This window comes from Balearica regulorum, chromosome 3 (genome assembly GCF_011004875.1).
Source record: "Balearica regulorum gibbericeps isolate bBalReg1 chromosome 3, bBalReg1.pri, whole genome shotgun sequence".
NCBI lineage: Eukaryota > Metazoa > Chordata > Aves > Gruiformes > Gruidae > Balearica > Balearica regulorum.
In genome coordinates, this window is record NC_046186.1 from 118,184,962 (window position 1) to 118,202,226 (window position 17,265).

Consider the following 17,265-nt stretch of genomic DNA (forward strand, 5'->3'; position numbering starts at 1 on the left):
GTAGTCTGCAACGTGTGCTCTCCAGGAAGCCAACACTTCTTCTTTTTTTTCCTTAAGCACAGGAACTGGACCAATAACCCCAAAGCAGATTGGATATGGACAGCTCAAAAAACCAGGGTCATCAATATTGGTGCCAACTGCTGACTCCATCTGCTGGAGTCACGACCCATGAAGTCAAGTGGAATGAAGAATGATTATTCAATTAATATCTTGAAGTGGTGACTAGAAGTTGCTACTCTTTTTCCCTTAGAACAGTAAAAAGCAGATATCCTTCAAACTGATAAAAATCTGAGTATAAAAATGAAAACTCCCCTCAACGCAGAAATTATGTATTTTTTATAGTTCCCACAAATGCATCCTACAATCATTAAAAAGTTCATACACAAACAGGTCAAAAGGGCATAACTTCTGCGTATCTGCCCCACTAGTGGAGCAGATATGCAAAAGATACTTCTCTTTAGCCATGTAGGTATTGATTGCTGACAATCAATGCACTGATTCCCAAAATATCTCCAAGTGATAAAGAAATAACCAAGTACGTGCTGTTGAAGCTCATAGCACCCTACAGGCAAACCTGTGAGAGAAGCTATGATCTCATCTATCTTATATGCACAAAGAAACCGACAGGTAGGGAAATATCTTCCTCAAATGACTTAATTCAGTGATAATTTCCCAGAGCAGTTATGTAGCTTCACCTAAATTAATGAAGCTGTGAAGGATGCAAGGCAAGAAAGAAAAGACCGACTATTAAGTGGAAATGTACTTCCTTTTAATTCTAATTTAAAATGCTTTAAAAAAAGAAATCAATGTAATTTGCATAATCTCCATAAAAGCAACAAGACAAAAAATGCAAAACAATTGGGCTTATAAAAGTATACATACCATGATAACTGTAAAAAATGAAATTGTAATGTTAGATGAATACTGCAAATTCAACTGCAGGATAATCTTTGGCAAATGTTTGCTGTATAATTACGGTCTTTATTTTTCTACTTTTATGTATGTATGTACAACTATATTAATCACAGTAATTGTATTAAAATTTCTAAAAGTTCCTATCCAGTAATCTTGATGCCAAAAAGTAATTATAATTATACGTAATAAAATCAACAGGCCAGAACAGCCATAAAAGAATGTGCTAAGCCATCAGTGTAACATACATCTATCTGTATATCCATGTTTTCACATCTATGCATATACACCGTTCTTCAAGTATTTCTAATTTCTAAGCTAATTAACTGGTTGCATAAATCATCATAATCGATTTGTCTTTAGGACAATCTTGCCAATTTAAGCAACCAACATACTGCTTCAAAAGCTTTTACCTCTGTTTTCTGGCTGGTACATCTCTGCCTTTCTGATCCTGTATCTTTTCGTAAAGAGAAGAACTGGAAGTTCCTGCACAGTCACTGGGCTACGGTGGGATCAGGGTCACAGAGACCTGGGTCTCGGTGCACACGCCTGGTGCACTGTCACGGATGGGTACTAGCTAGTTAGGAAGGAGAGGCGAAGAAGAAGAATAGGGGAGGTACGCTGCGTATAAAACGAGGTCCTTCACTCCACAGGAGTCTCTTATAGAACAGATATGTGCTGAGAACCTCTAGAGGAAGGTCAGCAGGGAAAGTAACACGGGGTGCCGTGGTGGAAGCCTGCTACAAAAAGCCTGATCAAGAAGGTTAAGTGGATGAAGCTCTCTAGCAGAAAAAAAAAAAAACGTAGCAGAAGTCTTCTGACTGGAAGACTTTTGTGCTCATGGGAGATATCTAATCCTCTCTCCTCTCCTTTTCTTGGTCCTCAGGGGCCTTTCTTTCCTTTATATCTATCCATCATTTCCATTTCAAGTCTATCCACCATTTCCATTTCAAGTCTATCCACATCCACAAACCCTAAACTTTGACACTTGTTTTAAACAGCAAACTAGGACGACCAGGAAAACAGTCCTCTGAAATACTGTCCAATGAAGTCCAATATATTTAAGAGTTTGTGGGAGAGTTTTGCTACCTTTTTCATTGCAAACAAATCGCAGCCACTAATCAGAATTGCAAATAACTCAAGAATTGCTATATTCACACCTTTTTACAAAGAGACTGCAGAATTTTAATTATTTCCCATTCATGTTCAAACTAGTTATTAATAAAAAGCAACCAAGTATCACCCAGAGGCTCATAACAGATGATGACATTAAAAAGGTAGTCTCAGTCATTCTTACAGTGTGCTAGTTATTATCAGGGATGGTTTACTCTATGTTGTGTTAAAAACCAGAGATGATTGTCATAACATTGGCCATAAATGATCGGCACTGCTTATCACAACCAAGGCAATTAGTTTCAAGAAATCTTTCAGTTTGGTTGATGCTTTGGAGAAATGATATATTTTAACAAAAAATATTGTTTACTCACCTGTCTCTTCAATGGGCTCAGGCCCTTCTTCATTAGCATCATCTGTCAAAAAAAATGGAAAGGAAACAATTAATAAGAATACCAGGAAACATCCAAAATGAAATATTCCAAGTTTCAAATTGCCCGTATCTTAGTTTACCTCCTCCCATTTAACATTTTGCAGTGAGATCTGGAGGTGGATGGGAAAGGAAGGTTTTGATACTAGACTGTTACTACCAGATATAGGAAACTCAAGGAATAAAGATAGGGAACAAAATTCTGCATAATTTACAGAATTCTGCAAATGATGGCATGTATAAAATAAAATTGCATTCTCTTTTCTAGCAGACTTTTTGGTTTACTTATCAAGTTTCAATTTGCTTTGTTTCCTGGGAACAGCTGGCTCTGTTAAGAGGAGAACTAGTTATCATCATACCACATAAAGAAGTTACTATCAATTTGCCAGACAGCACTGTGGTTTAAGGCCAAACTTGGGCTAGCCAAGAATTGAACACCTGTAGTTATTAAGACTATATATGAAGAAAACTGATTCCTTTTGGAAAAAGTTGCATTTTGGTAACAAAGGAATTTCTTACTGCAAGTTATTTTGATGACAAAAAAAAAAAAAAACAAACCCACAACCATTTATTAGCCTTAGTTAATATCTAAGTAATTCAATGTTCCAGAGCCTTAATCATCTAATGGAAAGCCCACTGACCACAGAAGTTTATGTCAACTATGTTTCTAATTCATATAGACTCCATTTATACACTTTTAAATGGATTTGGGCACGTGCAAATTCCGTAGCAAGCCTACAATTTCTGTCTAAAGCTTAACATCTTTCAAACTTGGATATGTGCATATTATGACCACCATTTGAACCCAAAGAAGTTTTGCAATATTATGATCAATGGTTATGGAAACTAACAGGAGTATTTAGGTCCTAATTTACAAGGTCAGATCTTTACCCTATAAACTCTGCTGAGATCCAAATGCTGTGACACATGCTATGAGGATTAAGCTCTGCTTTCATCAAGATCTGGAGCCTGAAACTTTAAGTCGCATGAGAACAGAACAATCGGTTAGTTATAGAGGCCTCCACTAGGAATTATGTTTGCTATAAGCATTAAAATCACAAGCGTGAGAATTTTCACAGATGCTTGTGAATATACAGTAGATGGATCTGCATCCATCCTTCTCCCCCTTCCATCTCATTCAGACATGATCTGGAGGGCAGGGCTTTCAGAAGCAACTAAACGACAGCAGGTTACATTTCTCGTGAGTACGCTTTAGCCCGGCACAAGGAATCAGGTCTAAAAAAAGTCACTGCTCATTTTACTTCCTTTCTCCTTATTCTGCAAACAATTGTTTTGGAGATCAAAAAGGCACACAGACCTCTACTGTACAGATATAAATTTGTTCACAGAAACTTTAAGGAGATTTGACAAGTAATTTTTGAGATAAGAAAATGAAAAGTCTTGTTAAAGCCAATGGGAATTCTGCCATTGACTTCAACAGAGCCAGGATTTTCAACTAGAGTCCTGACATTTTTCAACAAATCACTCAGAAAACATTTGGTTAACATAGAGATTATTAATTATTCAGTTTCCAATAACATGTTCTTTCCATGGAAGTGTTTATAATGAAACCAGCATGATAAAATTTCAAATTAGTCTAAGACTTGACACTAAATCAGCAGAACATAATATCTTCACATACATATATCACCTGGTCTTCTGTGGAAGTTCTTAATTATAGTGCTGTGACTTGGAATACGAAATTCCCAAAGCAACAGAATAGCTTCTAAGCTGGCGATAATGGACAGAGACAAGAAATCTGATGTTATTAAAAAGTAGTGAAGTCATTATGCAATATAATTATGAAGAGGCAAAGACTGCTTTTGTGAACTAATTGTGAATTAAAGGCTGTTTTTTGTTCTGGGAAAAGGAACCTAAGTCTCGCTGAAAGGCAGTCAAGTCCTTACGTCATTTCTGAAAACGTAAGCTGGGCTTCCAACCGCTTGGTGACGTGATCTCTAGGTCGTTGTGGTGCTGCTGAAAATTCTATCCCAATCTAGATCTGAATCTGAGTTTCACTTTGGCACGCAGCACTCCCCAGTCACTTCAGGTGTCTATAATTCTGACTCTCCCACTATCAATGCATCTGGGAGAAGTGCTTCCCTATGAAATATAAAGCTGTATCTTTGACTGACCTTGGTGTGGCTGGCTGAAGTGGTAAATGCCACGTTTAGTTGACAGAGGTCTATGCCAAAACCAATTATTTGAGCTAAACCCCAGTGTTTTAGAAATCTATATGCAAAATTCATTCACTTTCCCCAAAAAACAATATTACAGGCAGTTTCTTGGTTACTCATTCTGAACAAGTAAAAGCAAGTAAAAATACTTTTTATTGAAGCTCTACATGCCTAATACAAAGCAAAATCAGTGCCAAGATTGCTATAAATTAGATTTGCAATACCTAGCGGTAGTTTGTTTTTTTTAATGTTCCCTATATGTTTTTTTATCCCATCTAGAGGAAGCCTTCTAGAGGTTTACTTTGGTTTGAAATATGCACCATAGGCAGTCAATCCCAATGCAAAATTGAGCAAAACCACACGAGAACCCAAGAGTGAATCTTTGACAGCAGTAAACATTTCCTTAAAGACATATTGTCAATATTTCTTGCCCAAACTCCCTCATTTGAAAGACCAGAGGTGAGGCCCTCTGTAACTCTCACCCTTACTCAAGAAAAATAATTGACTAGGAAAACATGCTATAGTGTGTGCACGCACGTACCCACTCTTGGTTACTCTCTTGTCTGGAGAAGCAGAACAGTGACCTTTCACATGGCTACCCCATTAAAGCCCTGGATTTTGGGAAGCTCTACCAAGATGACCTTGCTGGAAAAGGAATGACAGACCTTGCAGCCTGGAATGAGAGGAAGACTGACAGTGACTCCCTGCAAGGGTCAGCCCACCCCTAAGAAAACTCGCATCAGTATTTAGAAGGCTTAGGAAACAAGGAAGCCATCTAATCCAAAATGTGTCATATGGTTGAGGGCATAAAATTTTCCAGCTTACAAGTGGGCTATAGTATATAAAAATTAAGGTAGTAGATGAGTGATGTATGGGAGAACAGTTTCCAGTCAAGTATAAAATAATTTACAGTTGAGAGTCAACCTATGAAACTCACCCTCTAACTCTTATGCTACTGGGGTAACTACATCTCTAAAGATCACAGAGCTTTGCGTTTGGGAGCAAGTTGCTCAGAGCATGCACATTTGTTTAAGTCACAGGCTCTCTGGTAGAGTCATGTACCAAGTGACGCCTGTTACACTTTCATTCTCTTCTCCCTTTGATACCTGCCGAGCTCTGTGAAACAGAATAATTGCACCATACCTGCTCTTACTGACACTGGAGAAGATGCCTTCTTTTGTCATATACTTTTTTTTTTTCTTTTCCCTTGCTGGTCAGGTTCTTTCCCTGTCTCACTAGTCGTTGCATACAAACAAACACAAGCCAGATGGCTAAAACCATCAATCTGTGTTAAGATTTGTTAGGAACAGAGAGGTGAAAGGCTCTAAATACCGCTGCTAATCCCCAAAGCCATTAAACCGCCGCCTCCTTGTTGCTCACGCTTCTATTTGCATTCTTCTTCATGTTAGCACGCGGAGAGTCAACGCTATACAAACACCTTTTATTTTTAACTGTGCATGCATTGAAGAGCTCTTACACAAGAGCCAGCTCCCCGCTGCAGGAGCCTGCTGTTTCATCTGCATTCAGGGTCTGCATCCTGGGCTGCCGGCGCTCCCCCAACAGCACCTCATGCTGCTAGCTCCTCCCTGCCTGCCTCTAACCTTTCCTCAGTTGTCTTGTCTCATCCTTCAGGATTTGATCCTTTTCTCAGCACTTTCTGCTGTTTCCTGATTTCCAGACGTTTCCTGACTTCCAGCCTACCCACGTGCCTCAGTCTGCTCCTCCTTGCCAGCACGGCTCCATGTACCCAGTACAACCAGGGGAGGGGCTGGGAGGGCACTGGGGGACCCGACCGAACTCCCCTCTGCAGCCTGTATCCACACGCACTGGCAAACAGAGCAATGGGATGGGCAGAGCTGCGCAGGAGGTTGAAGGGAAAGTTGGTGATCATACTGTTGATGCCTCAAAAAAAGTGAAAACAAAAAAACCCCCCAAACAACCCCACCTCATAAAACCTTTCAGCACTGACAGCTGCAGCCATCCTGTTGAGCTTATTTGCTATACAAAAACAGTGGTCCTGCCCTCAAGCATTTGCCTAGCAGGTACTTCATGATTTGCCTGTACAGTTTCCACGACAATACCAGAGGACGTGTGGCACAACAATCTTGTAACACTGAGGAAAATTGGTCCCATTTTGGGGCAGTCTCTGCTTGCTTCTCGTATCCAATCTGGGAATGGGCGGCAGCGTGGGTCAAGGTACCCGCCTGATGCAAACTGTCTAAACTGTGATAATATCAGGTTTCCAGCAGTTGAAAAGACCAAGCGGGTTCTCACTCTTCATATTTCTCTCTACCACACTTGTCTTTCCAAAGCTTTGTCCCAAAGCTTTGGCCACCTATCTACAGGATCATCTAAACATCCTCAGGGGGTTTTCTAATCGTGTGCCTCACATCTGTTTTCAATCCTTAGTAACGGACAAATCACTTTTTGATTGCTTATGACTCCTGCTGCTACCCAACAGGACCTTCACAACAGTGTACAGGCTCTACGTCCATCTCTGCTACAAAAGCATCAACTTTTTTAGGTTTAGTAAACCACATGAGAACACCCTAGGGTTTGATGAAGTCCAAACATCCACACGAGGCTTGCAATAACCTAGGAGCTCACGAGCTCTTTGGGTTGTTCTAATCCCTCCAACTCAGTTCTCCACTGGGAGAATACAACAGACTGACCAATAGCACAGAAAAAGGGAACGTTCTCTTTGAGGAAAAGCAGGTTTGGAAATCTCTGCCAGATGAGATCAACTAAACCCAGGCCTGACTCTTTTCACATCTACTTGTAAAAAAAATTCTATGTTCCGTAAAGCTTTCCCTCATCCTCAGTGCTCATAAGAGGAAGAAGAAAAAAATAAAAAGATCCTTAGCAAAAAAAAAAAAGCACATACTTCTACTTTAGAAGAAGAAATAGGACTGCTTTTGGTTCTGAACATTTGCATCCTTTAATCATGCAACCCTCCATAGAGAGCAATAGGCACTATATAAACCTCCACCTGACGCTAAGCAAGTTTAATCAAATTTTTTTAGTCTGATTATAAAAAAAACTTCCACTGATACACCCTCTACATCCTGGCCTTACTGCAGCACCGGTGCAGTTTTTCTTCCTGTGTTGCTTAGTTACACCAGTCCCACAACACTGGAGTTTCACTGAATGTAAAATGTGTTTGTAGCTTTTGAAGCCATATCAAACAGAAATCCTCAGTACCAACCTCCTAAGAAGTTAGGCACTGGGAGTTTTTTTGTCACCGCATAGATGGCTTCTTTTAAGTACCGTATCACTTGATCTGCTGTAAAACACAGATACCCGTACAAGCCTCAGCTGCATGTAATGCTACGCGGTAGCTGCCGTTCCCACTGCGAGTGAACTGGACAACATTGTTTCAGTGCAGGAAATGGTGCTCACAGCCAGGATCAGATCTGGATTTCTATTTCCCAGATGCTTCTACCTTACACAAAAGGAATGAGGCACTCCTTGGGAAAATATACATCAGTTTTTGAAAACAGAACCTATTGCAAAAGTTCTTTATTTCCTCCTGGCCCTAAAATACTGAAAACAACTTTGTTTTGTTTACACAAGTGCTAAAGTAGATTTCTCACCCACATGTATGCTAATGTAGTAGTCACACACAGAATGGTATGTTTTGCATGTGGTGACACATTTCTAAATAGAAGCTTCTAACAAAATCTCATCAGTAACCTAAGGCAGAGGCAATCAAATGAGACAAACACAAATTTAACTGCATCCTTTGCAATTAGAAGCACTTGAGCACACGAAGTGACTCAGTGTCAGTGACCAGAAAGAACAGGATATTTTTGAGCATGACATAAAATGCATTTGGAATGCTTTACATGGGATGCCACAATATGTAAACACAGCAGGAAGAAAAGACCCCCTGATCAAATATGTATTCGCGTAAGGTATTATACAGAAAAAGCTTCTGCTTGTTCCCCTTCTGGTGCCAGGCATCCGTGTGTGAATGACTGGGAACAGAACAGACCAGCAATACATTTCCCTCCCCCTACCAGTCTCTCCCTGAGCGTAAGGTTACACATAGACCGTGGTAATTAATAGCCACTGTTGGACCAGTCCTCTCTTGGTTGAGTTAATCCTCTTTTTAACTCTTATTTAAGATCTACAGGCTCCGCAGCATCTCACAGCAAGCATTCTTATACCCTAACTATGTGTTGGGTGAAAAACTACTTCCTTTTGTTTGTTTTCATTCTGATTCATCATTTCCCGGGACATAGCGCACTTCTTGCGTTACAAGAGAGGGTAAATACTTACTCCTTATTCACCTTTCTAATTACCTCACTCATCATCTTCCCTGTGCTCTCCCACACTGTTAACACACGCAGCAGCCTGGTCCTCGCATGCGCACGACCCCCGTGCCTTCAAGGGCATCCTCATCGCCTGCCGCTTTGCTGTTTCAACACAACCCTTATCCAGGTGCCTCCTGGGAACTGGAGAGCTCAGGGATTTGGAGCGAGCAGACAAATACATCGAAACAGCCGTTTCCTCTGACTTCTGGACCGACTGCAAGCTCCATTGTCAGTCTCACAAAAGGAGACAAGGAAAACGTCTACAAGATGCTACTGAAGCAAAGAGGAGAAGTCTCCGCTTAGCAAAGTAAAAGCTCCTGACAACAGCACTTTACTAGGTTATGGCTCCGAGCAGTGCCATTGCTGCTATCAGGAATGAGGAGGCAAACAATTTTCCAGACCACACAGCAGACAATACCAACAAGCCTCTGTCAAACCATGTACAACCAGAGGGTCCGAGCCCAAATTTTGAGGCGACCAATACTTGCAACACACAGCCAAAGTCTAGAGCAATGTTTTGTCAGCATCAGCCAGGAAATAATTCAGAATGGATTGTACCAGGAAGTTTTATTATGATTCAGACTGAAGCAGGAAACTGCACATTAACTTTTTATTAGGTACTGGAAACCCACTGCCATGTTAGAAGGTGCTAGGAACCCTCTTTTGGTCTGCACCTCTCTCAAGATGCTGAAAATAGTATCTGAGCCATCAAGCACACACTCTGCCTCCTAGGCACCACTCCTGAGCTGCTTCATGTTCATCCCCCTGCACTACATTGAGACACTTGTAAAAGGGGCCAAGACAGACAACCCCAGTGAGTGATAGGACTGGCACGCTCATTGCCATGGCAAATAAAGACAAAAAGCCATAGAAAACTTTTGTTTCACAGTTTTACGAACACCTTTAGCTTTTAGTTAGCTTGAAATTTTATGAGGTAAGTTGTTTCAGACACATTTTGAAATGGACAGGTATTTTAAGCATTATGACTATATTAAATTTTCAGATTGAGAACAATTTTTACAGCCTCCTATTTACGTTGGAGTGTACTTTTTCAGGATCTGTAGGTGCTGTGAGAGAGCGCTAGAGCTAAGCCAGCATCCTATTCTGGTGCACAGGCGGCTCCAGCTCCCCTGTAGGAGTAGTACTTCCTTTGAAGTCTCCGCTACTGAGAGACAAGGAACCATCATGGGAAACAGCAGGGCTGTGCTTCTCCCCAACTGTTTTGAATTAAGTCCTTCAGCAAGGGGTCTTGCAGAAGCCATCTGAGGATGACGTCCTCCAATATAAAGACAGCTCAAAGGGGGGCAGAGAGCATTTCGCACCCATGTGAAATTGTCAGCGTGCCACAGCTTCTCCCAAACCACTGCTGCCTTCAACCCACCAAAAAATCCTCACTCATCTCTGCCTGAACACAAGACTCGCTCCCCAGATTTTCAGTCTTGGGGGAACATTAAATGCTGGCATGGAGTCCAGAGCAGGCCAGATGGCTGTGAACGCATAAATACCGAGTGGTACCCTGGTACGTTCTCGGTAGCTTGATACGTAGTCCTGGAAAGTAAAGGGATGCATGGTCATGCGCCATCTCATTGCACATTCATCATTTGAAAAGCCAAGCAGGATTGCCAAGTGCAAAGTCAAAAGTTTCACAAGCCAAATAAAGCAGAAAGTCCCCTGAGTATTCCCATACAACAGCGTGAATTGCAGCTCCATCAGACCTGTGGGCTCAGGGACACCAGACTCATTTCACTCCTTCCAGCAAACAGGCCAGGGTCGCAGGTGATCCTACCCACAACCAGGGCACAGGTCAAAGACTGTGACACCACGTCCCAACCTGCTGCTGCTGTGGCCAGTCACTCCGGCTCTGTCCCAGCTTCTGCTCAGCCCCGGACCTGTTCGTGTACCCACAGCAGGTGTCTGGACACAAATTTAGGCTCCGTGTCATCAGCAAGGACCCAGCCCATCCACAGTGTCTTGAAAGCTTTGTGAGGGAAAGCAGTGAAGAAAGGGAGATGACAGTCTGACTGCCTCTAGTTTAAACCTGTGAAAACATGCGGTTATCAGCCGTGAACATGACAACCTGAAAAATCTGCACAGACACAGGAAAAGTAGCTGCAACCAAAACCTTCAGGATGGCCTTCATTCATCAAGAGGAGAAGGCCAAAGGGATTTCCAGCTCCCCAAATCTTCCTGCCTAACGTCTGTTTCCAGGGGGCTCCAAGCCCCAATGGCTTTTGCACACCTGCCTGAACCAGTCAGAAAAAACAGAGCCTCGTGACTTACGAGGCAAATCACTACCCAGGTGAAACCTCAGATAAAGGATATCGGGTATTTCCAGTAAACCGCTTGGCACCTACCCACACAGTAAAATAAAGCTCATGAAAAATATTTTGTGGAATACATTCCGGTGATGAATTAAGGAAACGAATCGGCTCATGAACACTGCAAATGCAAATAGAGAGGCTAAATTTATCAAACGAATTACCCATCTGATACTGGATTACTTACTAAGAGCTAACTTATGATTCCTTTGCTCACACTGAGGACTGCTTCAGTCCCAGTGAAGTCTGCCATATTAAGCGGAGAGGGCGATGCTTCTCAATACCAGTACAGAAATTACAATCTCTGCTTAAGAGTTCACTCACGTATTAGTGCAGGGATCTGCCTTTTTAATACAAAGCCCTTCATTCAGCCATTTAGACACTTTCCAATTTGATTCCAAGCCTGGTAGATCTCTTAACAATGAATTTCCTCTGCAATTGTAATATATTTGCACATTTATGCACAACTAGGATGCTGTGCACCCTCCTGAAGGAACAGGAGGATTAATAAAAGACAGTAACTCTTATCCTTGTGCTTTGGGTAGAGGGGACAGTGTTTTCATCAACCAGGACAAAAGCAGAAAATGCATTAAATGTCATAACCTGGAATAGAGGGGAGATGAAGTTTTTTCAAGATGAAGCAATTTCTCTCTCTTTTTCCTAACACCAGCTGATATGGCTCAAAAAAAAAAACAAACCAAACAAACAAAAAAAACCACAAGCTCTTGGGCTCAGCATCCTTTCATTAGCTCTGAAAGGACACAGTCTAAAAGCTTGCATCTTCCATCTATCAACCAGTCTAATAAAAGTGCAAACCTGTCCTCTCTCTAACAATTTTAGCTATGCTTTAGTGAAGTAATTTTGTTACTCTGTTTAAAGTAGTAAGAATGTAATATAACCTTGAACGCTGCAGCTTCACAGTACATACCCTTTATAACATTATTTTTGTCTAAAGAACATTTTCAGAAAGAATGATTCCCCTCTCCAATCCACTGATAACAGGTGGTAGATTTAGAAACACTTTAAGCATTACAATTTAAGATAAACCTTTCATAATATACAACAGCCACCATGAAAAATAAGCATTTGCCAAAGGTCCTTACAAGATTATCTATCTGACATATTAAGAAGCTAGTCATACACAGTATACAGGAGGAAAAAAAAAAGTTATCTTTGCCTCCAGCTGGCAACTGTTTACAAATACTCTTAATTTTACTCCTACCAATAGTATCCTAGAAGTACATATCACTAAGGTAAATGTTGGTAAGCCCAGCTTTTCAAGGGGGACTATCCTTATACCATTCCCTGGTCAGTCTTATAAATGTATATTTAGCAATAAAAGTAATGCCTAGTATCTTGCCCTGGTTTCAGCTGGGATAGAGTTAATTTTCTTCCTAGCAGCTGGTGTAGTGCTGTGTTTTGGATTTAGGATGAGAAGAATGTTGATAACACACTGATAGTTTTAGTTGTTGCCAAACAATCAAGGACTTTTCAGGTTCTCACACTGCCCTGCCAACAAGAACGTGAGGAACACCAAAGAAGCTGGGGGACACACACAGCCAGGACAGCTGGCCTAAACTGGCCAAAGGGATATTCCATACCATATGACGTCATGCTCAGCATACAACTGTGGGAGTGGTCGGGAAGTGGCACAGATCAGGAACAAGCTGAGCTTCAGCTCTGGATGGTGAGCAATTGTGCCATGCATCATTTGTTTTGTGCATTCTATTATTATTCCCTTCCTTTTCTGTCCTATTAAACTATCTTTATCTCAATCCACAAGTTTTACCTTCTTTTTGATTCTCTGCCCCGTCCTACTGGCGAGGGGGAGTGAGCAAATGGCTCTGTGGTTGTTTTAGCTGCCTGACAGGTTAAACCATGACATATCTAGGCTTCATTTAGAATTCAGTTAGAAGAAACAATGAATTCCAAGAGAAAAAAAACGGTTACGAGTATCAGCTCCTTTCCCGGAAAGCTCACTCATAATACTAGTAGCAATGAATCCAGCAATGTAAGAACTACGCATCTGAGCCAGAACTGCAGGCAAGGATATTTTATTTGCCTGAAAGATATGTAGCAAGACATTCTCTCAGATTAAGCAGAGAGAATTTCCCAACATAGCTGAAAGGAGAATGGCTGGGCTATCTCATTCCACTAGGAGATAGGACTCAATTGGTAAAAAAAAACGCACCCCACTCCCCCAAAAAAACCCCAACCCCAACAAAAACCCCACTGTTTGTTGTGCCTAATATGTTAAAACAGTGATCCATCTTAAGCACAGAAGGTTGGTCTGTGCCCTTGTCTTTTGCCCTTGCTCTTTTTCTACCAGGACATACAAAAACTTTTTTTCTGGACAACCACTAGAATGAGATCCTAAGTTTGAGTTAAAGGTTAAGCGGCACTCCCCGTTGGAGCTCACTGGCTTTGACTTGGGTTCTGTACAGGCTACTGATTACTGAGATTAAATCAGAAATGATGAGACTGTGACAACTGGTCTGTTACTGAACAGCTTTGCTACACTCCTAAGACAGGAAATTACTTAGAAGTCTGCCTCTTCCCCCTATATATTTAAAGTTTGCAAATGACAAGGCTCTTGGCAGTTGTCTTAATATCAGTACTATTACTCGACTAATTTCTTTGGCATTCCACTAGCAAAATAGGCCTAATGATATGTTCAACTAATGGAACAATTTCCCTATATCTATATTCCACTTACTCTAATGCACTGAGGTGTAACTCTAGCTTCATTTCATTATCACTTGACTAGCTCAAGCACTTGGATGTCTTTTTGGATTTATTAATGCACTGGGTTTAAAGTAATAACTATTTATGTATATAACTCTATGAATATATTCTTCTTTCTAAGCATTTTTGTCCACATCTATTAAAGTAGATATATTTCATACTGTTTCCAAATGTGAGACACACTTTAAAAATGTCTTGGTGTTTTTTCTCTAAGCTTAAAGCAATATCTCAGTGTTATTCTCTCCTGTGAGTGTTCAGATAGTGTCTTATCAATTTAAATTTAGGGCTAGTCTATCCTTAAAGACTTTCATTTCACTACATTAATAGATTCACTTAAAACCAAACTAAAACCACCAGTTTTGGCAATTCCTTCCACAGTCTAAATATCAGGAATTTATTGCCAGACAGTTGCAAATTGCTTGACACTGAGCCATGTTGATTAAGTCCTCTGTGCAAGAAACCAGTCCTACAAAGAGATGGAATATCCTTACAGCAGGATAGTCCGCTGATAACTCGCCAAAGTCTACTGCATTAAGTGCAGATGGCAACTCACAAGAGACCAGGAAAAAGGAACAAGCAGCAGACATGATGGTCATCTGGCGATCACCACCCAGACCTTCAGCTGATGCTCTCACCAGCAGGCTATAGGTAATTTAGGATGGGGCTGACTTCAGCTGACATCTGCTGAAGTGGTGGTACCCTGCAGAAAAGTGTGAATTCAAGAGGGCAAAGAAAGCCTCAGACTAGATATTAATCCTTAGGGCACTCCTCCAGGAGAGAGACCCAGATACTGATAATTTTCCAAGGACACTAATGGAGAGTCATCTGGGTAGCATGTGTCTTTCCTGCCTCTCCCTGTCTCCTCACAAGTTGAAGAGCTAAGTGACTCCTATAAGGGCATCCCAAACCTCCGTGGTGATACAAAACATTAAAATCAGATCTCCTGAATTACTGAGTACTGGCTTAACCACAGGAAATTCTTCGCTGAGTCAGAATGCTAAACCAGTTCCTGTTAAAGCTCCAGCTCACGAGCCAGTAGGTGCTCAGGTCCTTCTGGAAACCAGCATCACTAAGGTTTATCAAAACTGAATCATTAGTTATGAGAAAATTGCAGCAGGGAAGCTATGAAAACAGGTCCTAAGACCTTTTAACAACCTATACCAAATTGTGGCTGCTGAGCACTAAAACATCTTTCTTTGGACAGCTGTCCGTGTAAGCATTGGATCAACCTTTTGCATAGTCACATACCTGCAAACTACTGGATTTGCTGCACCTTAGAGGGTCCCCACCATGACCACCTCTCTATGGCCACGTATCAAATTCCTAGTTTTAGTTCAACCAAAAAAACCGTAAAAACTTTCCCTGCATAAGAATAAACATACTTTTAAAACTATGGTACAACTGATCATCTACATAATGTGGAGTAATACAATGCTAAGTCTTTATATAACATTGCACCCAACACACAGGCTCTCTGTAGACAGGAGTTCAACACTGTCAGGTTTTGAAAACTCCAAAAAACAAACAAATCTCCCATCTCCCTCTTTTTTCCCCTTTGGGCTTGCCATGCTCCAGCTCTGAAGCATCTTCTTGTCTCTCAGGCTTTCGAACCCAAGTGAGTTTTACATTTGTAACAACAATACCAGGTTTTAATCCATGATTTCAAAGACCTTAACGATGAAGGTGAGCATTAACACTCTAATTTGTTGACAAATTGACACTGTAGTCTACTCTCACTTAATCTGAAGGGCAGAGACAGAGCCAGCAACAGTAGGCAGGGTACTGCCACTTTATCCTATGTGTTGGGGTACACTGCCAAAAAAAATAAGTCACACAATGAATGGATTAGACGTGAATGCGGTCTTTCAAATGCATGTTCAATGTGCTCCAGACAAAATTATTATTAAGTGGTTAGATACCATTCTATGCTACCTGAATAATTCAATAGGTCTTTAAGTTTCAGCTGCCAGTCATTGCGAACTGGAGATTACAAAGTCATCTACAAAGAGCTTTCTTCTAGTGAGATGAGACAGAAACATCACAATTTCCATACTACCAGCCAAAGTGAAAGGAAAAACCCCACCGTGGCTACTGTGACAACATGGTCCTGTAGAATTAATGGAGACTCACAACACACCAAAGCTCTGCTTCCTATTACTCAAAGGCCCTTTCCACCAGACAGACAGACAGCGTGGGGAGTATTTAAGTGACTGCCACCTCTGAAATGGGTGATAAAACAAAAATACTAAAATCTGGATCTTGTCACATATACTAGGACTGATGTCACAGAAAACAAAATATAACAGGAGAAGGTTGATAAAAAAACTGAACAGAGATTTCTAATGATATATGATAAAAATAAATCACAGGCATATGGGGGGAGGGGGACTAACAAATTTACTATCCACCAGATTTTCTTAAATTCTAGAAAGTAACCTCCTGTGTGAAACGTAAGATGAATGGCTAACATTTCCCAAGTGCTCCGGCGAGAGCCATCTTTCTCCCATTCATTCTTGCACGGGGACAGCTCAAGTTTAAAGTTCTCATTCAGACACAGTTGGGCTTTAACCCCTGCGGTATCTTTTCAGACCCAGAGAAACCCGACCAGCATCGTTAATGAAAGAGCAAAGCATGTACAAAGTGCATGGAAAAGCAATATACACCAGGAGCTATATACATTAGTGCAAATCATTTTCTTCTCAGAGTCAAGACAGCCAGCGCCACGCACCAGGTTCCAGGAGTAGATGCGGATACGGCAGAGAATGAAGAAACTAGCTGTACTGAGCATACAAAAGCAGGCCTTGATTTTGGAAAAGCAGCATCACAAGTAGTTTTACCGGTTCACAAATTTTAAATGTCTGCATTTGTCCAGGATCAGAGCCTTTATGTGCAGCTGATCTTTAAAGAAAGTTCACATTTTAATATTTGGCTTAGGCAGGGGAAGAAGAAAGGACGCCAACTGTTGCCTTTTTGCTGCATCACTTTTTAAACTCAGATGGCACTCGATTACTATACCTACCTAGAGGGAAAAATTCGCCCATTTTCTTCCTGAAAATTTTGTAGTCAACCTCCAAAAAGACGCAGAAGATGATACGATCCACCTGTAAGAAACAAAATTATTCATAGTGAAATGATCACAACCATAAACATTGGCAATAATAGTTAATAAAAGCAAAGAAACTTTTAAGCCAACACACTTTTATGCTCCAGGCAAGCAAGAAAACATCACAGAGATGCATATTTTGACTTAATTG

At 41.0% G+C, this 17,265-nt stretch overlaps 1 protein-coding gene across 1 annotated transcript in view; it reads right to left on the reverse strand.

Annotated features, from left to right (window-relative positions):
* The window catches only part of MACROD2 (mono-ADP ribosylhydrolase 2), an 889,996-nt gene that overhangs the window by 69,675 nt on the left and 803,056 nt on the right, over window positions 1–17,265 (reverse strand). Inside the window, exons 9-10 of the mRNA XM_075749758.1 lie at window positions 17,031–17,112; window positions 2,400–2,441 (exon numbers count right to left, since the gene is read on the reverse strand). Coding sequence (XP_075605873.1) covers window positions 2,400–2,441; window positions 17,031–17,112 — 124 coding nt within the window. The remainder of the gene's footprint in view (window positions 1–2,399; window positions 2,442–17,030; window positions 17,113–17,265) is intronic.